The 26,387-nt window shown below is 37.9% G+C and overlaps 3 protein-coding genes and 1 long non-coding RNA gene across 6 annotated transcripts; 2 read left to right on the top strand and 2 right to left on the bottom strand.

Moving 5' to 3' along the window:
• Nucleotides 1–4,364: 4,364 nt before the first annotated feature.
• Nucleotides 4,365–8,693, top strand: LOC136240520 (arrestin domain-containing protein 4-like). The gene is made up of 4 exons (XM_066031518.1): nt 4,365–4,434; nt 5,630–6,566; nt 6,613–6,670; nt 7,755–8,693. Exons 2-4 carry the CDS (start codon nt 5,630–5,632, stop codon nt 7,771–7,773), a joined length of 1,014 nt encoding a protein of 337 aa, XP_065887590.1. The 5' UTR covers nt 4,365–4,434; the 3' UTR covers nt 7,774–8,693.
• LOC136240519 (E3 ubiquitin-protein ligase TRIM71-like) lies at nt 5,500–17,830 on the bottom strand. 3 transcript variants are annotated; one of them, XR_010693853.1, is made up of 2 exons: nt 6,091–17,829; nt 5,500–5,978 (listed from the first exon to the last, which is right to left on the bottom strand). XR_010693853.1 is itself a non-coding variant. In XM_066031516.1 (2 exons), the coding sequence occupies exons 1-2, from the start codon at nt 16,688–16,690 to the stop codon at nt 14,489–14,491; spliced, it is 2,154 nt and encodes a 717-aa protein (XP_065887588.1). In that variant the 5' UTR covers nt 16,691–17,830; the 3' UTR covers nt 5,501–14,488. The 3 variants fall into 3 exon arrangements, 1 of the variants encoding a protein (XP_065887588.1); XR_010693852.1 differs by having other exon boundaries at nt 5,501–6,780; nt 7,029–17,829; XM_066031516.1 differs by having other exon boundaries at nt 5,501–15,960; nt 16,009–17,830.
• LOC136241335 (uncharacterized) lies at nt 8,503–8,877 on the bottom strand. The gene has a single exon (XM_066032528.1). The coding sequence runs from the start codon at nt 8,875–8,877 to the stop codon at nt 8,503–8,505; it is 375 nt and encodes a 124-aa protein (XP_065888600.1).
• A 3,554-nt stretch (nt 17,831–21,384) lies between the features above and the next one.
• Nucleotides 21,385–22,162, top strand: LOC136241407 (uncharacterized). Its single transcript, XR_010694288.1, has 2 exons — nt 21,385–21,870; nt 21,926–22,162. It is a non-coding gene; the product is annotated as an uncharacterized lncRNA (long non-coding RNA).
• The last annotated feature ends 4,225 nt before the right edge of the window (nt 22,163–26,387 follow it).

Below are 26,387 nucleotides of genomic sequence, written 5' to 3'. Positions count from 1 at the left end.
GAGATCACTACAGAAGTTCATGCTGGCATGCATGAAGACTTCAAAACCACACAAGCATGTGAGAAGCTTTTGTGGTGGACTTATTTGCTGCCTTCCTTTTGGGAAACATTGCCATATAAGTACAAGCAAACCATATAGTGTGAAATACATGTTATGGCTAGGGTAACATTACACTGTCCCAAAAAATATGTATCATAGTATAGGGGTGAAATCATAATGATGTTTACACATGAACAATTTGAGTTCCTGTCTGGAAGTGTCTTCCTATAGATGTAACAATGTTGACGTAATGCACAAGTATAGACTGGCTTGTGGCTTTTATGTGCTCTAGAGGATAAAACATTTATGCAATTAGCTATAAATATGTAATAAGTTTGTGTATACACTGACAGCTTTCTTTAGGTGATAACTGTTGGCTCTATTCTGCCTTTTCTAGCTCCACTAAATATGCAACCATGTCTATGACATACTGACAAGCTAATTTGAGAAGTAACAGATTTCAAGTAATCAGCAAAATAAAATAGTTGTTATAAATATTATGTAAGAAACTAATAAGAATAGCATAGCCGAGCATGTGGGTTCAAGTTAAACTGGGTGATAATATCAGCTATACTTTAAAATGTCCTTATAGACTCTAATGTTAGGATGATTATGGCATTTTAGAGTGCTTGCTAACTTTTACAGCTTTAACCATTTAATGAATTTCGTCATGATAATTACGTCAAACAGTAAAATTTTGTCACATGTACTATTATCTACAGGACACTGCAACGGCTACATCATATAGCTCACAGTTTTGTCCTGCTGCATGGTCATGCATGTGTATAATTAATTTGAGCCTTACTCTTTGAGTAGCTGGTCTAAATATAACATATATCACATAAGAACAATAATAATAATAGATAGTATACAATTTGTTGATCTCAGTTTTCCAAATGGAGCATGGATTCCTAGTCCTAGCTGCTATGCACTGTGTTCATGTTCCTAAAAATGTTCATACTTAATGTTTGCGTATTCTAAAACAGCCACTCAAACATTTGGAAATACTTGATAGGTTTAAAATGTTTTGACAGACTATTTTGTCTGAGTAAGAATAAAATGTCTTCTGTAGCTCTGATCCAATTTCCTGATCACACCACACATCTTAAACAATGGGAAGCGTTATGGTGATATCATGTTTGTCTTCTTTGGAAAAATTTGTATAAGGCATAATGCCACGAATGTTTATGTTGTATGTGTTACAGTACTCCAATAGAACAGTTACAGCCATATCAATGGATCAGAAGCACACAAGCAGTTTAGCTATAGAAAACTAAATCATTTTATGTACTTTACAGTATATGGCTAGCTATCAGTAATATAAAATATTTGAATTTAGCATCTGCCATACTGATCTATCTTACTAATCACATTTTAGAACACTAGAATTGTAAAAGATTTAGAGGAAAAATGCGGAGTGGAAAATTTTGTTCTGTTAATATCTAGTGAGCTATACTAAAATCACTCTGAAAGTAATTTTTAAATTAATGTGCTTTAATTAATTTTACAAAGTCATTAATGTGTTTTCTCTGCATGATTTCATGCAGAGAAAACCGAAAGTAGCTACCTTGTGTTCATTTATTATAAGAGGTTCTTTGACAGCTGAAACATTGTGTGAATTTTCATTATTGCCGTGCATGAAGCTAGTGCTATCGGATAACCTCAGTTATAATCTGTTATGTAACCTTGGACCACTATGGCACTACAAGCCTTTTGTGTTACAGAAATAAAATAATAATACTGAATGTGCATGCATAATATGCATGCCCTTGTGGATGCTATTGTAAAAAAAGGCTAAGGTTGCAAGTATATATATATATATATATATATACATAGCTATATAACTAGATTTGTTCATTGTATGTTTAGTTCACTTGACCAAAGTAACCTAACTTGCTAGAGTGTTTTAGAGATGTATCATAGTAAACTTTGGACCATCCACCTCACTTTCATAAACATTGGAATGAGATACGACATTTAAATTCTATGCTTTTCTCTGATAGCAGATGCTGATTGTTTGAGAAGGTACTCATGCAGGTAAATAGTTGATTCCAAAGAGTGTACAGTGGGAATGAGTAGAAACGAAAAATGTAATTGGCATCTTTAAAAACAAGTTTATTTTCATAGCCCAAAAGTTAAACAGTTCCAGAGAAGCATATCATACAGTATACGATAGTAACTGTATAGTAGGGACCACAAAAAGGAGTAGGCGTGGTCCACGAAATAACATCACTGAAACTGACCAGCTTCTATTCATTTCCCTGATGACGATGAGGCAGTATTGGTTAGGTAAAACTAAGCCCAAAGAAGCTTTCAGGTCGACCCGAAATGCTTTCAACAAGTTGCTACAGAATTTAAACAAGACAAGCATAACTCAATAATGGCCGCTAAGCCGGACTACGGGCTTGATTTTTTCACTGTTCGACGTCGCTTCGGCCCGAGAGGTGCCTTTTGGCATACCACAGTACGTACAATGCATTCTTCATGGACTTGCCAGTGTCGGCCTCCTTTGTGTCCCATTCATCTTTGCTGACAGCGAAAAGTGTCAATTTGGCGATAGCACGTGATGGCTTCCCTTCGTATCGGAAATTGTCCGTATTTGTCATAGTGGCTATTCTGATAGTAGAGGTGCTTTTCAAACAGTTATTGATTCGTACTGCTGTGTAACGGGTTGAAAATAGCCGACGATGAAGCGTAATGGGTACTTAACTTTTCAGACGATAATTTTTTTTTTTTTTTTTTTAAATGTTATTTAGACAGGGAGACAGCATCAGCAAAAGCTGTTTTTCAGCTGTGCCCTGAACAAGCATACAAAAACAATATAGGTACATATATACACACAATTAACTAAATATGACTTAAATAAGCTAGCTTAAAGCTATTTAATGAGTTCATCTCGGTGATTGAGGTAGGCAGGCTGTTCCATATAGTTGTGCCACGATAATATAGACTTCGTTTGCCATAGTTTAATCGCACAGCAGGTACATACAAACGATGGACATTGCGCCCTGCACGACCTGTGACGGATAAAGCAGACCTGAAGGTGGAAAGTAAGTAGGAGGGTAATAGCCTTTTTAAGATCTTGTATACTTGTATGGCAATATGAAATCTGCGACGTTCAACTAAAGTAAGATTAAATGCAGAAGATCTGGCAGAGTCATATGATGAAAACCGTGAATGAAGTCTTTCCAGTCTCTTAAGATGGCCAACATTAGTAGGTACCCATACAACATCACAGTAGTCAATTATAGGTAAAACATGGGCCTGATATAATAATTTCAACACAGTAGGAGTGAGTGGCTTAAGGCGATTAATTGAATATAATTTGCCACGAACCCTCCGTAAAACATACTCCACATGTTGGTGCCAAGTTAAATGTTGGTCAATGTAAACTCCTAAATATCGCACAGTAGAAACCTGTTGTAGTGGTAAACTGTCAAGTGATAGGTGTAGGGTTTTCCCAGATATAATTGGGGCGCGCGGCACTATTTCTTTCGGTATGTGTGGATTGCAGATGTGCTTTTCAAACAGTTCTTGATTAGAAATGCTGCGTAACGGGTTGAACACAGCTGACAACGAAGCGTAATGGGTTCACCAGGCACCAGTCATATTAATTTATTTCCAAAAAAGTTAACAAACAAGTACACAGAAAAATTTGAAATTTTCAACTAGAGTAGGGACCATAGCACATAAAAAGTACTGAAACAAGCTGGAATAGTTGACAATATTAAATCACAATGAAACAATAAGAAGTGCTATATCCCTACTGTGCATTTCCATTATGGTATCATGAGCACAGTAGGGATATAACACTTCTTATTGTTTAACTGTGATTTAATATCGTCAACTACTCCAGGTTGTTTCAGTACTTTGTATTGATGTATTATGGTCCCTACTCTAGTTGAAAACTCCAATTTCTTCTGTGTACTTGTAACTATAGGAAGTACAGTACAGTTTAATGGTCAAATTTCAAGATCACATGCTATAATATGCTATATGTAGTTACAATACTAATTGTGTTGTTTTTAGTATACTAGTATATCTGTTACAATGGATACAGTGTAATATGTATAAGTAAAGTACAACCTACAGTACGTACATCACAAGATTGAGCATAAACACCATTTGTGCACCCTATACACACACCTTGTATGAATGTAAGGTGTGCAGCTGCCATAGAGTTTTGCAGGAGAGTGGAAGTTAGCTATAGCTTCAGTCTGGTAGTGTTTGTGACACCACTATGACACGTTTTCAAATGATGCAATGACAACATACAACAAATGAATCATTATAAAGGTAGACCATAAGTTATAAAAGTGCCTTAGTAACCAAAATTGTGCAGTTCAAGATTCTTTTATTCGAAAGTGTTTCCAAAAGATACTCTACTCAACAAAGGTACGTGTGGTTAGTGATGTACATTGCTAAATGCTAGTGTATAATTACCAATTGTGAAGGATGTCTACCATGGGTGATAGCTACACCAAGCAATACTATAATCTATGGTTTATGCATGATTAATAACTATTATGGGCTTGTCCTCTGGAGGGGAATATTACAGGGTGGCCTAGAGACCCTGTGCATGGTTAACTCATGTAAGTATACATTATTATTGATAGCTTCAGTCAAGAGTCAATGTATATCCTCTAAAAAATTTTGAAAATTGGATGATCAACCAAATTGAAATTGAATTTACAAAGACATAGCCACATGCAGGCAGGCACACACACACATACACACACACACACATGCACATAAACATACAAAGCAAAGCAAAACCTTCAGCTGCTGTGCTGGAATGGTCACAGATACCCAGTGAACCAGCACTGGGACACTCTCAGATGCTAGGAGTCAGTGCAGGCAAATTCTAGGACTAGTAACCTGTAGGAGGCTGTACTATGTTGTGGGCACCCAAAGTCCCACCTGGACCTTCACCCATTATGTGAGACATGGACAGTTAGCATTGCTTCCCCAGTTAATACCAGGTACCCATTGATGTTATAGCTGGGTGGGCTGTTTCCCCAGTTGACACCAGGCCACTAGGTACACATTTAAACAGCTGGGTAGACTGGAGCAATGTTAGTAAAGTTTCTTGCTCAAACAACACCAGTTTGGCGTAACCGAGCATCAAACAGGGAACCTTTCGATTACCAAGCTGATGCTCTAGCCACTTGGCTATGTTGCCTCACACAAACACACACACACACATGCAATTCACTAACACAAAAGGTTATAGCTATAGGTCCTGGGATTAATCGATTTGGTTTGATTCCTGACTCTTTCTCACTGGTGCCTTAAATTAAGGAAATACTTTCACAAATAGTGATGCACTCTAAGTCATCTTTGAGGTATGTGCTTGATCCAAAATTTGAGCTGAAGTTATCTGTGTATGTGTTGATACATATGTACAAAATGAAGTGACTGCTAATCATTGCAAGGAATCCATCACTCTCCTTTCCCGGCTGTGTTAACTATTAAAATTTATATGAGGATATTTATAGTATGTAATTTGTGCCTGAATTTATATACTAAATAACTATATTCATTGTGCACATGTGTAAATGTCATGTCAATTTTCTATTGTCTCATGTAGATGGCGAAAGGAAAACATGTAGATCTTGTTTTAAATGTAAATGATGATAGACAATCTTATACTGCAGGATCTACTGTTACAGGAACTGTAGTTCTGAAACTTTCCAAAGATATGACACCAATGCACCATATCAGTGTTGTTTTCTCAGGGGATGCTAATGTTAGCTTCAGTATAAAAAATCTTGATGGTCAAAACAGACGCTTCACCAATCCAATCAACTTATGTACCATAACACAGAGAGTGTGGGATGCTGCAGCTCATGGTCAACAAGTCACTGGCGTTGTATCTGCTGGCATTTATGAGTTTCCATTTGGGTTTCAGATTCCTACCAATATACTGTTGCCATCATCTTTTGAAATAAAGCGTGATAACCATATACAATATTCATTATTTGCTGGTATCTCACAGTCAGGTACATTTGATTTTGCCTACAAATCAACAATTAAAATAATTGAACTCACTGAAATTGTTGGCATAAACACTCCTGATCTAACATCTCCACATTCTATCACATCACAAAAGGTAGTACGCTCTTTCTTTCAACCCCCCAGATCAATTTTTCTGTCAGTTGGAATACAAAGAAAGGGGTACTGTCTTGGAGAATCAATTGCCATCAATGCTACAGCTGAAAATCATAGCAGCAAAACGATTGTTGCTTTAAGAGCCAGTTTAACACAAACGGTGGTTACTGCAGGCACTGCTAGATACAGACCCTCACTACTTTCATCCATGCTCACTGTACCTGGAAAGAAAACCCGATTAATGGTTTTCAACCAAAATGACTATCCTTCAACAACAGTAGTGGGAGAATTTTCACATTGGAATAATGTGTTGCTGGCTATTCCTTCAAAATCCTTATTGCCAACTACTTCAAGCTGTCAAGTTATAAATGTTTCATATACTTTGAATGTAACTCTTGTTCTTCACAAGAAAAAAGGTATTTCTGTAAACATACCAATTACTATTGGAACTGTTTCATTTAGAGGTCAACCTGCAATCCCACACGTTCAATCTGCCACAAATGTGGACACTCCCATCATTGTGAGTCAGACGTCATATTATGATTGTCATAGAAAGCGACAGCAATCTCTTGGTTGGGGTGGGCCTTCTTTTAATGGTGGTGGTGGTTGCATTGTTGGTGGTGGTGGTGGCTGCAGATGAAATTTTACTATTTAGTGATGCTTAAACAATATAAGGAGATATAGGCACTGCAATTTTTGTTCTGAAATTATCTACTTCTATAATATCTACTATACACATCAAACATATCGGTAGTTAAAACATTTATTAATTGTAAAGTATGTACTGTATCCACGTGCACTGTACCTGCATTACAAGACTTCATATAATATTGTGTATATAAAGTTTGATGACATTTGTGGTTTTTAAAAGCACTCACCATGTAGTTACTGAGGGACTGCTATTCCAGACTGCTGCTTTAAAAGTATAGCTGATCCCCATTCCCTATGCTCATAGGTCCTGATCCACCCTGTGGTGTATGCATGTGTCCAATATGTAGTACAATGTAATGTACCAAGGTATCATCAAAATTATAAAAATCCAGTTTGGAAAACACCATGTTACACATGTGATAAACAATGGAAATGGGAAGCTTTTTTGGTGACTTTGTTTCTGTAACCTAATATTCGTATTATTGTTTATGAAGCCACAAATCCACAGTATGGCTTACATAGTGTTGTGTAGCTCAGGTAAGCTGTACCAATGTTGCACACATGAATCATACTGGCAAATGGTATGAATTGTTTATGAAATGTTCTTCCAGATTGATGCCTCAACATAATTAAGTTTCTTATCCTTTCCTTTACTCTATACTTAATTCATCGTGTATACTTCATGATCTAGAATGTATTATGGTCCCCAGATGATGTTAGCATATACTTTAATGCTGGGCGGATATATGATTTGTACAGGTTAATAAGTGTATTAGTGTCAAAATAATGAAAAGTCTTGTGAATAACTCTCGTTAGCTTCCTTGGAAATTGTGGTGGTAACATCACAATTGATTATATTTGACATCCCACTAAAAATAGTTGAGAACTGTAAGTACTTAAATTAAATTATCAACACTACTGCTTATTTTTCATTGGTATTTTGCTTATTTTAGGGAATATAATAATCTATGATCTAATTGAATATGGCAAAGGTGAGGGAAGAAGAATGGGTATTGAATTCGAAAGTGTGTCATTATGCATGCCCAAGTGATTAACTGGAGTTCTATATCTTTAAACACTGTACATCAAAGCTATAGCAATATATGGTCATGCTCAGTTTTGCATTTAATGTTAGAATGTTTGACTAATGAAGTTCCTTAACATATGAATATCTACATGCATGTTCTATTAGAGTGCTACCTTCCTAACAAAAGTTTGACTGTGTGTCTCATCATTGACGTAACTTTAACTGCATGGTTATCAAACCCATCCCTGGTCAAATATCGCTCCTCGTGTGCTATGCAGGAGATATACCACTTGGAACATGACACTTCTCTGGATCCAGCGATAGTGTTTGGCTCTACTCATCATTATCATACCAGATTGTCGAGCAGGCATATACGACCAGAACATTGTAGACTGTCGACCATTCAGAAATCATTTCGGCACATCATTGCACATTGGTGGAATGATTGCCAGATGACATTGTTACTGCTTCCTCCTTCCGTGGTGCTTTATATGATTATATTTTATGTAATGATGTTTAATGTACTAATTATGTTGTGTAATAGTGCATTTTTGTATTATTGCTGTGCTGTATATTGCGTGTCCTTGTGTGTGTGTGTGTGTGTGTGTGCATTGTATTGTAATTATTATTATTAATTGTATGGACATACACACAGTACAAACAATTATGTAGAGTTAGGCTGTAAGTCTTTGTTCATATCCATATCCTGAACTAGACCAATAGTCATCTAACTCTGACTTGAAGGAAGCGATAGTATGAGCTGAGACTACTTCCTGAGGTAAACTATTCCAGCTGTTAATGATACGTTGGGTAAAAAAGTTAGATCGAGCATTCAGTCTGGTGTAAGATTTTAAAAGCTTCATGTGATGACCTCTAGTGTTGCTAACATCAGTTAAAGTAAAGAACTTTGTAGGGTCTATCTCATAATACCCATTCAGTATCTTGAAGACCTCAATGAGGTCACCACGCTGGCGTCGACGAAATAAAGTGTAAAAGTCTAAAGACTTTAACCTCTGTTCATATGGCAAGTGTCCAAGGCCCCTAACCATCTTCGTAGCCCGCTTTTGGACTTTCTCCAATACGTAAATATCTTTAGCAAGACTGGGGCTCCATATAGATACACAGTATTCCAAGTGCGGCCTAACATATGTCTTATAAAGAAACACAAATAGGACTTTTGAAATGTTGACAAATGTCCTTCTAATCATGGAGAGAACTCTAATGTATGTACTTGTATGTATATGCTCCTGCGTGGAAGAATGGCTTATAGCTGAACGCAAGAGCTTAAATAAAAATCAATCAATCAATCAATTAATCAATGCTATACAATAATACATGACTGCTCTATTAGAGTATATCGATCTTTTGAAAGAAGGCTCATGCTATCTCTGTAAATCCTTACCTAAGAGATGAATGCAAGTTTTATCAATTTTTTGTGCAGTGCCATCCATACACTATTACTCATTTTGTCCTGCCACACTAAATAGTGTGTTAGGGTCCTGTTGTTAACACAGAAATCTAATTTTACAGGGGGAGTTCCTGAACCCCTTGGACCCCCCCTCCCTATGCCCCTGGCATGGAAATGTTCAAAGTTCAGGTCAATTGGCTGTGGTCATAGATAGAGATATACCATCTCTATAGCAACAATATTCAGTTGGCATTATTGTCATGAGTTTGTCAAACCTACACACCAAGCCTATGGGAAGGGTTGAAACTAGTTCCTGTACATGCTCTTCACACAACAAACAATAGTGGATGAACATCATTATCATTATAAGTTGGTAATTTGGTATTGACATAATTATATAAAATGTGGCTCAAAATTTCACCACACAATGCTTGATACCTGACTGATGCACAACAAAGATATGGTCGTGAAATCACAGCTCGAATTACAGTGCCCATTTTTGTTACTATTACAGTGCCCATTTTGTTGTGTGTAGGGTGTAGCTGAAGAACAGCTTCCACTGATGCTGCCTCCCTTTTCAATAACAGTATATAAAATTTTTAAAAGCTGGGCTCTAGATAGGGGCTTATACAAGAGTGGGTTTGTATGGCAAAACATGTCAGTAGCCAAGTGTAAAAACTTTTAGCAGCTTACAGATGATTGTCATAAGCAGTACAACAAACATTACAACATAATTCTTCAGATTTGCATGCTCATGTGACTATATACTCACAATGAACTGTCCTGGTAGCTATCCAGAACAGCTTTCATCCTTATTAAACCAATTAATTGGTTTTCCTGTGTAATATTTCGTTGGTCAGTACACTGTAGTGTTGTTTTAATAAGGAGTATAGTTTTAGTTATAGTCATAGCTAGATTCATCAGTAATTTTAGTTTTAGATACAGTAATCTTTCTTAGTTATATATAGCTAGATTTAGTTATAGTTATTCATTCTTTGTAGTTTTAGTTATAGTTTTAGTAAAAAACACAAAAACCTTTTAGTTTTAGTTACGCATTTGAAAATCTTTTAGTTTTAGATATAGTTTTAGTTGCGCATAAGGAAACATTTTAGTTTTGGTTTTAGCCATTTTGCTCATTTTAGTTTTAGATTTAGTTATTCTGTTTGTTTTTAATTATAGTTAAAATGTAGAGCTGATTTTAGTTCTAGTTCTAGTTATCTAAAACACATCCAGTTATACACCTTACTAATAGCACTTTTACTTTTATAGTTAACTAAACTAACACTATAATAGTCACAAACCCATTATATTAATGTTTGGATGTTACATAATATATAACTGGGAATTTCATACTGTATTTAATTCCACTTGGAGTATGTATGTGAACTAATAAATGCAGTGGTCTGGTATTTTATTTAGTTATAGTTATAGTCTTAGGTACAGTTTCGTCAATAATTTTAGTTTTAGTAATCTTTCTTAATTCTCTTTTTAGTTATTGATTTATGGTTATTTGCTCAATAATGCTCATATCAGGGGCGGACCCAGACTTTCGGGGGGTTCCACTCTGGAATTGCAACTTCAGCCTAGCTGTAAGTTGAATACCAAAAAAAGGTGACTACCCACTGACAATAGCTGTCCTACATCTATCCACCAACAACATCTCCTTATTTATAATTACATACATAGCTTGCTACACTACTCCTCACAACAATACCGTGACTGTTCTATTAGAGTATCTCGATCTTTCTTTAAAAAAAAAAATTATTACTGAACAGTCAGCCCCTCTGGTGTGCTCAGGCTATACCCAATCATATGCAATTTACATTAAAAATGATTGTAATCTAGTTCTAAAAGTGTCAGTATCTTCAACTTCTGTTGATAGCAAATTCCAATCATTTATTGTTTTTGAGAAGTAACTATTAGTAGATGAGTTAAGGTAGGATGTAATGTAGTGGATAGTACTGCCTCTTGTTAATTGTGCTGTTGATAAGTAGTACGGAGGAATTGTAAGTGACAATTGGTGGTAGAATACCTTGCATGTGTAATGTTTGTAATCTAGATAGTCTACGATGAGTTTAGAGAGTTGGCCATGACAGCTGATCTAACATTGAGGTAACTGAATTAAATCTGCCATAATCAGTCAAGACCAACTGAGCAGCTCTTCCTCTAGATCCATAATTTCTGCAGCATGGTGAGGGTTTCAGACATCTGATGCACATTCTAGTTGTGATTGTTAAATAGGCAGATTCCTTGACTTGCTTTGAGCATTTGCTTAAATTACGTTTCAGAAAATTAAGTGTTCTAGATGCTTTGGCGACTGTATCAGAAACATGTGGTGACCTTGCAAGACAGTGATTTATTGAGTATGACTCCTAAGTAGGTATGTTGATCAGATATATTCAGAGTGTGATTGTTAAGTATGTAGTCATGGGTGAGTGGTGTTGATGATCTTGTGCAATGTATAAAAGTACATTTACTACATTGACTGAGTTGCTAGCTAGGTAGCTGCCCATTCAGACAGTCTATTCAAGTCTTCTTGAAGCCTGTTGGTTGTCCTCTACACTACTAATAACTCTGTAAAGCACATGAAGCAAATAAATTAAGTGGAGATCATGAGTTGATGCCTGTGGTAAAACATCAGTGGTCCGAGTACTGTACCATGTGCATGGTACCCCAGACAGAACTGGTACGGGGCTTGAGGATTCACTATCTAGCACAACACACTAGGAGCAATGGGTAAGCCAGGTTTGGATCCAATTGTAAGTACTGCCATTGTATGCATGAGATCTTAATTTGGTTAGTAGCCATTGGTGTAGCACTGTATCAAAAGCTTTGGAGGAATCTATCTATTTGTTTTTGATGGTCTAAGCAAAGAATATGTCCTCAGTCAGAGTGATAAGTTGGGTTACACAAGAATGGTTAGTTCTAAAGTCATGTTGGTTTTCAATTATTATGTTATTCTGATTTAGGTGGAATAATAGATAATGTGTTCCATGCATGACCTTAGCACAGAAGTTAATGATATGGAATGATAGTTAGTAACATCACTGTGTCTACCCCTTTTATATACAGGAGATATACAGGGGCGGATCCAGGGGGGGGGCTTTGGGGGCTGAAGCTCCCCCCTTCATATTTAGGCTTTACTTGATCAATATGCTAAGTATTGTAATGAAATTTTGTCTTAGCATAATTATATGATCACTAATAATACAAATACTCATAAAACCACCTTATAAACATTTTTCCAAGGTATTATCAGTGGATTTATGCTAAAGTTTATGCAACAAGGACCCGGATCAGCATTGGAGGTGTACAAGATCGAGATACTCTAATAGAGCAGTCAGCTAACTACTCTAATAGAACATTCACTGGAAACATGTAGTTGGTTCTGTTATGGAATTTTTCCAAATCTGCCTGCACCTATACATACAATGAAGTGCATTGGTCTGTTTAAAGGGCTTCATTCATCTACTTGTGTACGTAGTTAATATGTATGACAATACTTAATTCAGGTACACACTTTCCATTGAAAATGCTCTCAGATTCAATCTTGTATTGTTCAAATTTCAAAATTTTCCACTTTCAACATATTATTATTCTAACATGCACCTATTCAGTGTTGTGCAATTGTGAGAGGGGTGCATCATGTACTTGCATTGGTTGCCTGTACCTACCCAAACTTTTCCATTAGCAAAATACTTCAGAGTCAGAGAGCCATACCTATAATCTAAAGGCAGTATATAAAATATCTACAGGCAGAAAATATTATGAATTTTATGTGGAAATGTCTCCAAATTGCAGTATTTTAGCATCTATTTTTCAAAAATTTCCTGGGGGGCATGCCCCCAGATCCCCCTAGTTGTGCTTCGCATGCTGGGAAGTGTGCTTCGCACACCTCTACCCAAGAGATTAGTACCTTGAGTTAGCCCCCCCCTTTTATAAATCCTAGATCCGCCCCTGATATAATTATTTGCTTTTAGCCAGTTATTTGGTAGCAAACTTGTTGTCAAAGACTGATTGAAAATTACATGCAATATAGGTCCGGTGTTATTTCATCTACACAGTGTTTTAAGATGTAGGGTGATAAATTATTCTGTTAGGTCCACTAGCCTTGTGTTCATCAAGCGTTGTAAGTAACTGGTGTATTCCAGATTGGGAAATAGAGATATCAGGCCTAGGGATGTTAGATACATCAGTGTGGCTATCCATATTATTATTATGTATATAATTATAATTGGTCAAAAAAGAAGACACAGTCTTATAAAACAATCTAAACCATAAGAAAAACATTGATTATACAAAAAATGATCTAAATTAAAGTTGGTATTGTTGAAGTTTCTTCTGTGAATATACTGATTTAAAGTGACTATTCAAAGCATAATAATTAGCTTTGCCTTTTGCACTGTGAATTGGTTGATCATCTACAAATATGTAGGAATATCATGCTTGCCTTAATGCTTAGCTCTGAAGTATTTCCAGAATTGTTAACAATAGGCACCAGCCTATTATGCTTTTGATTTTTTCTATTATGCTGCACTGCTAAAAACATTTGCCTATTATGCTCAAAATTTTTGCCATAAACTTTGGCTTATGAACAACTGGTTAAATGTAAAAAGTACTCATTGTGCATTAAGAATTTAGCTGCATTGTAAACTATAATAACAGTGGTGTCATCAGTAGCATCAACTGTTCTATTGTTAAGTCAATCTTTATCTGTGGCATGCATTTTTGCTTACAGTATTATTCTGCCTATTATGCTAGCAATATGCTTGATGCTTTCAGGCAACTATTATGCTCAAAATTATGCAAGCATAATAGGCTGGTGCCTAGTCAACAAATACCACTGAAGGAGTTATCAAATAATGTTCTGTATCGCTTTTGTGCTTCTATCTTGACTGCTCTATTAGAGTATCTTGAATTAAAGGCTTTTCCACTAAAAAGGGGTTCCATGGAACCCCCTAGATCTGCCTCTGCTTTTAGTTTTAAATTTAGTTACAATGAATTATACATTTGTTTTTTAGTTACAATATAGATTTGCTTTTAGTTAGTTAACTAAAACAATACTAGTACACTGCGCCTTTTACATGGCTCCTCGTTTATCATGTTGTCCTCAAATCAAAGTATACGTTCTACTTCTTCCATCCTGGCAAAACAATTTAATCGAATTCACTTTCTCTCCGTTAATTCTATTTGGATTTCTAAATAACAGTAAAATACAATAAGAGTGATAGTACAACAAAACACAAGAAATGTCATCGACAGGAAAATACTTGGATTCTTTTATTGTGACTATCAGTAACATAGATGTTACCATTAGGACCAAGAGTAATTCCACGAGGACAATTAAACTGACCATCATCAGATCCCTGTGATCCAAAACAATGCAAACAATTACCGTCTCTGTCAAAGATGGTCACACGATTGTTTCCAGTATCTGCTACTAAAATCAAACCACTGACATCAGTAGTCAAGCCACATGGGTGCTTCAGCTGACCATGGTACTTGCCTTCTGTACCAAATGTGACTGCTTGTTGCGTACTTAGTGTGTAAGCATGAACGCAATGTAGAGTGTAGTCAGTGACCAGCATGTCATCATTGTTGAATGCTAGATCATAGGGAAGTCGGACTGGTAATCGTTTCTTGCCGATTATTTGCCAAAATCGTCCATCACAATGGAATATTGAGACACGACGGTTGTCTTTCTCTGTAACATACACCTTGTCTTCGAATACAGTAACACCAACAGGGAAATTCAGCTGGCCACTGGCAGAACCCTTGGTACCAAACTGGAGTACGTGGTTTCCTTGTGGGGAAAATTTCTGCACTCTGTGGTTATCACAATCAGCCACATACAGGCAATTGTCACTGTCAAATGTAACTCCACGTGGATTAGTGAACTGACCTATCCCATTACCTTGGCTGCCAAATTTGGTAAACAATCGATCATGGTTACCAAACATGAAAACGCAATGATTGGAGAGGTCTGTCACTGCCCAAAAGTTGCTTGGACCAGGACCAAATGCAATGCCCCACACCTCGCCCATGCTACCATCAACATTCAACACTTTGATTGGTTTACTTACTGCTAAAAAGTTTCTATGAACCGAAACAGTGTGAGGGTTTCCCCATATGGGCTCTCCATTCATGAACACAAATATCTTCACCACCCCAGGCTTTGTAGCCACAAATGAAGCTGTGTAGAAACCATCATTGTTATCAATAACTTGTTCACCTGTCACTTCAACTGTTGGGGACTCAAACTGGAGCAACACCTTGCCACCCCCTCTAGTACAGTGAAAACCATCTTGCCGGCACTGGGAAGTGATAGTAAATTCCACTTTCTGACCAACAAAGGCATATTTTGGAAGATTTTCTGCTGTACAGACATGTGGATCTATGTCGCCAGTATGCAAAAACACTTGTCCAAACTGTGGGAAAGCCATTTTACTGGGAACAAACACTACAGTATCCGACTGTACCACCTGCACATTCAGTTTCTTGTACTTATCAGTTAGTCGCTGCATGTCATGAATTAGTTGATTTCTAGCAGACATTAGTTCTTGGTCCGAGCTCTTTTTTAGGGTGTCTTTTAGTTCCCTCATGCTCAATACTTCAGCTTTTGCACATTCTATTTGATCCAGCTGTGCACCCATTGGCTTCTGATTGAGCAACACCATGTCATGTGCCTCTTGTTTAAGTTTTCTTTTCTGTTCCATCAGCTTTTCTACTAATTCATCGTAAAATAGGTCAATTTCCCTATTCACTTCATCACCTTTAGTTTTCATCTTTCCATCAATCTTCTCGTGAGCTTCAGAGAGACCTTTCACCATGTCTTCCAGTGGAGCAGTAATCTCATTCAAACTATTTCGATACTTTTCAGCTACCTTTTTCACTGTCTCATGATTGTGAGCATTGTGACCTTTAACAGTACAATACATACACACCAACTGTTCACACGTCTCACAATAATATTTAAGTTGCTCATCATGATCTTTGCAAAGTGGGACACATATTTTGGCTTGCAAAGGTAGATCCTTTGTAGACTTTAGTTCAGCTAACTGTAGCATATTGTGGCCTCGGGATCTCTTGTCACGCTTGTGCGCTTCATGACAGAAATCACACTGAAACAAACTACAATCAACACAATAAGCTACGACTGGATCATCTTCATCACAAATATCACACTTTGCTTTTTCTTCACCATCAACCTTACGTTTCAGTACCAAATCATCCACCATACGATTTATGAAGAAATTGTTTGCCAAATCTTTCACTCCTCCACCAGGAAGTACTGTTTCTTTTCTACACTCGGGACACGTGACCTTTGATTGAACCGCCATTTTCACTAGGCATTCTTCACAGTAGGAATGGTAACATAGCAGGTACTTGGGATTCTTGAACAACTGGTAACACACCGGGCAACTGAGATTTTCGGTGGCCTTCTTTACATCCATTACTGTGCCATAGATTATCGATAAATATGACTGTACTGCCACGCACGAGTAACCGAGCACGAGACCACCACGTTACATAAATAATTAACAATATCACGTGATACATTCTTTACCCAGGTAAGCACCACCACTGTACGCTATGAGTGGTAGCACTCTGGCTGAAATATGATCGATCAAAATCTCCATAGGCGCCTGTACATTAGGGTCCCCAAATAATGCGGCCATTTTGAGCTCGTGGAGCACGTTAACAGGTTTTGTAGCTACCCATATGCATATATAATCTATGCCATATGTCTTGACAAAAATGGATAATCTAATCTAATCGTGACGTCAATGTGTCCTATGATACTCAGCAACGTATATCGATTACCTGATCACCTGATCCAATGTGAATTTTTTTAAAAAATTCCGGGATAGATGTTCTACCCTTGTCACCACCCCCAGCACATATAGCATGAGTGCTGGACAAAAAACAAGAACAAAAGAACTGATTTAAGAATGCTTAGGGCCCAAAGCCAGTCCCATCTCTGGAGAAGCATCAGCAGAGTGATAGGAAATGGACTGGCTCTTCCACGAATACATGTTGTTGCAGATCTCAACATAGGGTGCGCCGAAGCCATGTCTGTAAGTTAATGTGTTCCTGTGGGACAATAGATCAGCAAGTCTGCAATAAAATAAATGGTTGCCTCTCTACCCATACCTCCTGTAGTCACAAAGACCAGTGGGGTAAAGGATGCCTGCTCAACCTCACAAACTTGCTCTTGCCTCTCTTCTTAGTCTGTTTGTGCCGCCTGTAGATAGAGGAATAGTGGAGTTACAGTAGCTAGGTGCATTAGGATGTGAATAAAATGGTACCAAATTCAAAATGCCATGGAAGTCTTCCCTTCTGATAGTTTTTCTGATGACGTAAATGTTACCTGTGGCTCACTGACAGCTAAACTACGAGTGAAGGATTTATGAGATGGAAGAAGCTGTTGCATACTTCATGGAGAAGCTGTGGTAACTTCATGTGATTTTGAAAGGAGTGCTGGCATAAAATCAAGGAATTGGAAAAAGACGATATGGTACGTTTCTTAGAGTATTTCACAAATTCCCGTGGGAAAAGGTGCGTCAGGTTCCTCAATGGCGAAAACAAGCGAGATGAGCCACTCTATGGTAAACCATGAATCTACTGATACAAATGGAATGACTTACAATCAAAGCATTATAACTACAATATGCATAGCATGTATTCATTTTGCATAACACAAGTGATAAATGAGAGAGACACGTCTTGTTTTGTTTAGACAAAATACAACTTATTAAGTATAGGGGTCTAGACTCAGGGGTACTAAGCACTGGATGGACAGTACAGGAGCCTTGGCAAGACTTTAACTATTAAATTATAGCATGCAGAAAAGTTCAGTTTAGGCAAACCGATAGATCCCAGTCTGGGGAGGCTCTAGAGTTAAAATTCTATGTGAGCAGGACACAGCAATGCGAGCAGCAGGGCCGCCCACAGGGGGGGGGGGGGGGGGGACTGGGGCATTTTCCCCAGGTCTCAGCCTGAAAGGGGACCCAGGAGGCCCCATGAAGGGCCCTTTGATTACCTGTTTAAAAGATCAATATACTCTAATAGAGCAGTCGCAGTATTCTTCAGAGGAGCAAGGTAGCAAGCTTATAAATAAGGAGATATGGTTGGTGAGGGGTAGCTATTGTCATTGTCAGCATGTAATGACTTTTTTTGGTCTTCAACTTACAGCTTGTGTGAAGTTGTGATTTAGAATGGAAACCTCCTTGCCCCTGGGGCCCCACTTTAACTCTTTGCCCTGGGCCCCTTAAGTTTCTCTGGGCGGCCCTGGTGAGCAGCCTGCTCAAGCAGGAATCTTATGGTCTTCCTTGCCACTTCACAAGCATTGGCTACTTTGGGCAATCGTGTTTGGCATAAAATGGCTTAAACAACCAACCTTGATGGAAATGAGATTAACAGATAAGCCAGAAAGCTGAAGGTCATGTTGTAAACAGTTCTAGCAGCCAAAAGATATTGCTGGGTGCAAGATATAGAACTCCAGTTTACCTGATATAGAACTCTAGTTCAGTGGTAGAGGAAGTAGTTGATATGAGGGGGGGTGACCAGGGGTGGGTCCAGACATATGGTCAAAATGAACTGAGGCACTACATTGTGTCTCTGGTTTGGTAAGGTGAGACCAACAACAACAACAAAAAAAGGTCACAGCCAGCTGACAATAACTTCCCACCTCGCCAGCCACGAATTTATAGCTGATACGTACACTACATAAAAATCCTTACATAGCTCGCTACTAATACCGTGACTGCTTTATTAGATTTAGAGTGACTTCTATCAGAGTACCTTGATCTTTATCAGGGTTTTCAGCCCCACTCCAAGAAGGATAATTTCGGCGTGATATCATTCTGAGGGGGCTAGGTTTCAGCCCCCTAGCCCTCCCTCCCCCCCCCCCCCCCCCCCCCCCCTTTCCGCCGCTGTCACAGTGATAGCTATGTGTTTCCCCCAGTTTCGTGTTTCCCCGCACACATATCACTAGGGATCCGTGTTTCCCCACACATATATCACTAGGGATGCGTGTTTCCCAGACAAAGGTGCTAGTGATATATGTTTCCCTGCCAGTTTCTCAGTTTTTATAGTTACCACCCCCAACACCTACGTTTAATTCTGCTGCTGATATACTACGACTAGCTAGCTACTGCTGCTACTATATTATTATTACTATTATTAAATGCAGACTGTGAGTCCTGCTCATTACAATAAACAATTACATTAAGAATATAAGTTATCAATCAAAATTTCAAAATTGTCAGTACTGTGAGAATTAGACGACACTACATACTGAATTGGGTAAATTATTCCATGAATTGATGGTTATTACTGAAAAGAATTTACTGCGAACGTTCTTTTGGGAATGAGGTTTAAAAAGTTTGAAGTCATGTCCCCTTGTGGCACTTGATTCAGGTGAAAAATAATTCAGGTTGAAGATTAACATTCCCTTGTAAGATATTATATACCATAATCATGTCAGCATGATGCCTTCAATATGACAATGTAGGAAGCTTGAGGGTAACCAGACGTTCATCATACTCTAAACTGGACAGATCCTGAACACATTTAGTGGCTCTTCTTTGCACTCTCTCCATCCTGTCACAATCTCCAATATAATTGGGTCCCCATACAACATTAGCATATTCAAGGTGAAGTCTTACCAGTGCCTTGTAGAGTATTGGAAGAGTCTTTCTATTTAGAGTGTTAAATGATTGTTTGATTAATCACAATAGCAGCAGGGCTTGCTACATACTGCTCAGTGCTGCTCACACGTCACAGTACAGTACTAACTACTGCTACTACTATACCATAGCTGCTACTGCTACTATTTATAGCTATTACTACTGACACTGCACTCAATGGTTACGCTGCTACTAGCTGTAGCTATAGAACTATTATATGTACTCATGCTATTTTAGCTACTGCCCTTGCTACTATATACTGCTAGCTAGATGCTATTGTTAGTTTTTTTTTGCTACTGCTGCTATTACACTAGCTATCATGGGAACCTCATGTTAACTATATTTGTGGAAAGGCAAACCGTCTTCTTAGATTTCTGAAAAGAAATTTATATAATGCCCCGATAAAATCAAAGAACACTTATAGAAACAGTTATTGCTACCTTCTATTGAATACTGCTCAACCATCTGGGATCCTTATCACCAAACTACGGTCAGCAAATTAGAAATGATCCAACTCCAAGCTGCAAGATTTGTTCTTAATAAACCATGGTACAGATCCAGTCAACAGCACAGTATTACAGATATGCTCAATTACCTTCAATGGCCAAGTTTAAAAAGTAGGAGAAGGAATGCTAGACTTATCTTATTATTCAAAGATTGTGAGAAACTTACTTTGCTTGCATGTGCTAAATCATTGTTTACCTCAGCCACCCCCTGTATCATATACTCGTGCCAATAATCCCCTCAAATTTGCACAGCTGCAATCCAGAATTGATTTATACAAGTAATCTTTTCTGCCGAGAACAATTATTGATTGGAATAACTTGCGAATTGATAACATTGACACAATTAACCTTGACACTTTTAAGGACATTATATATAAGCTAAACAATTTGTGATTTGTATAATGCACATTAGCGTGTTGCCCCTGTTGTGCTTTGCTAATTAATGATAAAATAGAGAAAAAACAAAGTACATGCATGCTGTTACTGCAGTTGCTACGGTTGTTATAATTATATACTGCTTGTTACTACCGTACGGTGTTTTGTTTATTATATAGTTATACAACGGCCACGAGTGCTACATAACAGTTAGCACGTTGTATAACTGTTATGTACCACTCACCTAATAGGTGGGAAGAGTCTCACAAGACAGCTGTAACACTTATAAAGGCCAGGTTTCTAACATCGATTGTGGGTAACCAAGCCGGACGTTGCGATGACGTTCCCCCTGCAGTACTGCAGCCACCTGAGATATTGAAAGCTAGTACGCTATAGGTTATATCACTAACCTGCATTCGCTGTTCGACTCTCATCATGTAGTGCTCAGCATGCCAGCGTGATCACTCAATCGCCATATAGACTAAGCGCCAGACTAATCGCCATAGTGATTCTCTCGAGCAAAAAAAAGTAGCTAAATAGACGTTTTAAGTAAACAAAACCTAACTACTAAACCAGTGGCGTAGCCAAACCCGGGCAAGCCAGGGCATTGCCCGGGCATCAGACTTCTTTGCCCCACCATCAGCTCCTAGAGTAATTATAAAGACGTGGGCTGGATAGCTCGAGATTTTGCTAAAGTTACTTAACTAGTCATTGCACAACTTATACAACACTCACCGAGCCATTTTCGCCGATGGTTTCCTTCTTTTTGGCTAAACAGAGATGGGGTTATCCAAGGGATTTTCCCTACGAGTAACTTGATTGTACACAAATAGGAGGCAATAAATAGAAGCAAGATCACGTGATTACAATAAACCGCGCAGCATTGTGCCAAGGAGTGAAGGACAAAGAATTGGTTTCACTATAGTGGACTGGACGGTTTACATTTGGATTAAGTGATCACGGTAGCTATTGGTGTGGTCAAAACTCGGGAGGCAAAGCAATCTAGAGGTATTTGTGAAATTAGCACCCATCTATCCGTGTGGATACTGCTCAGTTGAAACGGTATGGAGTACTTGTTCAGTCAGCAATTCTTTTCTTTTTGTTTCCACTTTTCTAGGCTAACAACTGTAGTGGCAGAGCATAGTCATCACGTGATAGAGCGCCTCGTGCTTTAATTCAAGAATCTTTGTGGTCTGGTATTAAGACACATGTAGCTAGATGTATGTAATATGTTAGAAGGCCAATAGCTAGCTAGCCGTTCGCTTCTATTAGGTTGATATTAGTCATCTTGCATACAGTAGTGTAGGATGATACATAATGCATTTTAAAAATGTTATATTGATGTCCATATGAAGATGGGCATGTGTACGTGTGTTGCATGGGAAATGGCTTGCCCACCCATTGCCCAGGCATGGCGAAAAGTCTGGCTACGCCACTGTACTAAACGATGCTAGTCTAATTCTTACTACTCACACTGGCTAAACTCGAATCAGGTGCATGACAAAACTGGTTACCACAATCGAACGTAAAGGTTAGTATTATTTAGAACTATGATATATTTGTTTTATTGAGTCATTGTCGAAGTGGGCTACAGTTTAATCTGGGCTAAGATGGCACCAGACTAGTAAGGTGTATAAACATGTTTATATCATTAAGTACGGTAGTACTTAATGGTAGGGATCGTCAAGGTTCACGATTTCCCGCCAAAAATTTACGCACCAAAAGCAGACTTGCAAAACCATCTCGGCGATTCAGCAGTATTGTATTACAAAAGTGAAGCACGATTTCACCTTCAAAATGACACGAAATGCATCTTATGAGTTTCCACGAATTTTAAAAAAATTCTATCTGATCGAATTTTCTAGTGACTGACTCCCTAACTGATGCCTTCAGCCAGGCCTAGCGGGAAGATGGCAACAGCTACAGTCCTACTTCTTGCATGAAAACGGCTCGCTTTGCCTATAGATTAAACCTTTCCTACACCGATAGAAATACAATCCTTGCGCTAGGGTCTTACCTTTCATTGTTCTTTAATGTCGCCATCGTCCTGGATTCACTACAGGTAGTGTTAATAACTCCACAAAATGGCTTCAATGTACGGCGCCGTCCGTTTCAATAAGAGTGCTCGCTAAATAGAGTAATCATAATCTTCGCGGTAAAATATTCGAATACACGTGGTTGAAAGTTCGAAGTTGATTTTGAGCAGGAAGAGCGAGCTGTTCACAATCGGGAAGCTTTGTACGTGTAAGTGAATATATTTAGCGACTTATATCTTTTGTTTCTGGCAAAGTTAACCAGCAAAATTAATATTGCTTGCGTTTGTAAACGCATTTCTTTGCTGTAAACAACGTATCTACCTCAAGTATTTGAGCGATATTAGAAATAATTCGTAGCAAAATAGCGTTAGCTAAGGGTATTGTGATTATTATTGCTTTGTGTGTTTTCTCTGAGGCAATATTGGGTGCGGCAATGCCTTCGAAGGAAGCGGCGCGGAAGAGTAGAAAGAAGGAGAATAACAGGGCGTACTATGAAGCTCATAGAGAGTCTGTACTCTCAGAGAGAAAGGACAAGTACAGCAGTGAATGCCGATCACAGCGTCATGCTAATGAGTACTACAAAAATGTAACAGCGTTGTGTGAGAAATCAGCTGAAGCCACCAAAACATCATTTAACAAAGATTTGGCAATGTCTCGCATTGAGTCAGCGGAAAGGCAAAGGGAATACTATCATCAAGACTTGGAAAAGTCTCGCACTGAAGTTGCAAAAAAGAAAAGGGAACACTACCATCAAGACTTGGAAAAGTCTCATGTGGATTCTGCAGAGAGCACTAAAGAACATTACCGCAAGGATGTTGCCAAATCCCGTGCTGCTACTAGATCCTCAACCAGCAAGTACTACTTTTCTAATATTGAGAAACTGTGCAAAGAATCTAAACATAGGTAATGTTGTCTATAACATAGCTAGCAAACCATGGACATTGAAGAAATAGTAACTTTAGTGTCCTGTGTAATAGAAACTGCATGCACATAAAAGATAAGATTCATGCAATGTTTATAAAAAGTACACAAACAAGTGGAACAAAAAATTAGGAATTTCAATATGAGTAGGGATCAAAGTAATAAAAAGTACTGAAACAAGAGAGATTATCTACCACCTGAAGTCATGCTAGTACACACGTAATCCCTACTTCAGTGCCATTATATCTTAAATCTTGGCAACTGAAGTAGCGATTACGTGTGTACTAGCATGACTTCAGGTGGTAGATAATCTCTCTTGTTTCAGTACTTTTTATTACTTTGATCCCTACTCATATTGAAAATTCCTAATTTTTTGTTCCACTTGTATATGTAGACTAGAGTTGTGGCCACCCGTGTTGGATTTTTCGATTGCCATTGGCTGCTTGTAAACATTATACGTATTGGTGACGTTATGGCCCACAATCGACCTTTACATGTCAGGCTATAAAAGAATTCGAGTGATCTGTGAAGTGTCTTTCCACCTATTAGGTGAGGTGTCGTAGTGGTCTTCGCCACCGGCACTTGTGCTATGCTGCACAAAACCTCAGCCAGTGCAATATCTGTATATTACACTGCGGTCGGTGCATTATAACTTATAATGCTCTCGTTGTGGTCTAAAAAACCGCAACCAGTGCATTATAAGTTACTAGTGGGGCAAAAAAATTATTAATTTTCAACAAGTAGAATAGAGATCAAAGATTTGATTTTGAAAAAAACTGCGTAAACAAGAAGTAATAGGGATGATAATCCACAAAATTCTATGCATCATCAGTTCAAAGCAAGTTATTTGAATAGTGTACACTCAATTTGCGATTCCTATTTCAACATTTTAACAAAATTTAACCACAAGTTGAAATAGGAATCACAAATTGAGTGTACACTATTCAAATAACTTGCTTTGAACTGATGATGCATAGAATTTTGTGGATTATCATCCCTATTACTTCTTGTTTACGCAGTTTTTTTCAAAATCAAATCTTTGATCTCTATTCTACTTGTTGAAAATTAATAATTTTTTTGGTTTCATGATTTTTCTCATGTCCATGCACATGGACTACTTCTTAAATATACGTTCAACAGTACATGATTGTTTAATAAAGAAACCCATTGTAATATCAACTGGCAATAAACAATTACATAAATAAGTTTAATAAACAATTAGTTAACAATACAGTTAACAATACAGTAAACAATACCACTTTCCTTTGACGAGTAGATAAATCCACTAGTGTGACCGTTTACTGCAACGAAGCGGTGCGAAATCTCAACACGAGTAAAACACACACTTGACAAAACGTGGTCGACTCCAATTAAAGTGCTGAGTATACGGAGTATCCCGCTTTTTATTTTTCAATCGCGTACGGAAGGGACACACCCCTTTTCAATTCGAAATTTACCAGTGTGTTCCAATAGCTTACAAGCCTTGTTATGTCGACTCTTAGCTGGTAAACAGCTGAAGAATATAATAGAAAGTATACACGAAAGGCGTACAGTAATAGTTTAAGTGACGAGGTGCGGGCCACACCCCCTTCACTGTCTCGTAATGAAGGAAGTCTAAAACCCGAGTTTCAGTGAACAATAGTTATGTTTAATGTTTAGTGTGATACAACTTGATGCATTTTAGTCCTGTGAGCTAAAGCAATGGAATTTTAAACAATTCTATATTATCATCTGTATGGCTTCTCGATCGAATGGCGTCTCGAAGAGTGATTCTTGCTCTATATCTCGCAATCGCATTAGAGAGGGAAGATTTTAATACCACACAGACCTGGGTACGAATGTTTTTTAAATACGCCATACGTTTTTAGGGCTGATATCTACTTCCTACGAGCTGTAGGCGCGCGAAACAAGAAAGAAAGAAGAAAGAAGAAAGAAAGAAGAAGATGGAGAATCTAACCATTTTCAAAGTTTTAAAAAACACCTAAAACCATTTCCCTTACTTTTAATACTTGTTGGCTAGTGTTGTAAACACAAAAGAAAGGTCTAGAATGTTTTAGAAATAAAATCTAAAGCCCGGAAGGCTGCTTTTGGCGTGCGTTTTATTAGAGTGTTTTGAAAAATTTCTGCCTGATCCCTATTATGTACCACTACCGTGGTACATGATACCACTACCGTGGTACATGATACCACTACCGTGGTACATGATACCACTACCGTGGTACATGATAATGCACTCGCTGTGGTCTGCAGCAGTGCAATATACAAATTATGGCACTGGCGGTGCCTTTGAACTGCCCACGCAGAGTGGTACATATTGTATATATAGCTATAATAGCTGAAACTGAAAGTCATTGACATTTGTTTATAACTATATATGTAAATATATTAAATTTATTGTACATTTTGCATTCTTGGTGAAGCAATTTTAATTTTGCTTTTACTTTACAGTGTCCATATAGCACTGAAGATCTGACAGCAAAACTATATATAGTGCAGCTGCAGCCTTTGAGTTGCCTAAAATGTGTAGACTTTGACACACTTATAACACAGCCAATAAGGTGTACTAAAATAGGCCAAAGAAAGGAAAATCTCTCCTACCCGATTCAAACTGCAGGCTACCCA

Source organism: Dysidea avara, chromosome 12, assembly GCF_963678975.1.
Source record: "Dysidea avara chromosome 12, odDysAvar1.4, whole genome shotgun sequence".
NCBI classification, from domain to species: Eukaryota; Metazoa; Porifera; class Demospongiae; order Dictyoceratida; family Dysideidae; genus Dysidea; species Dysidea avara.
Note: the sequence above shows the minus strand (reverse complement) of the source record. Positions and strands in the feature narration are given on the sequence as shown.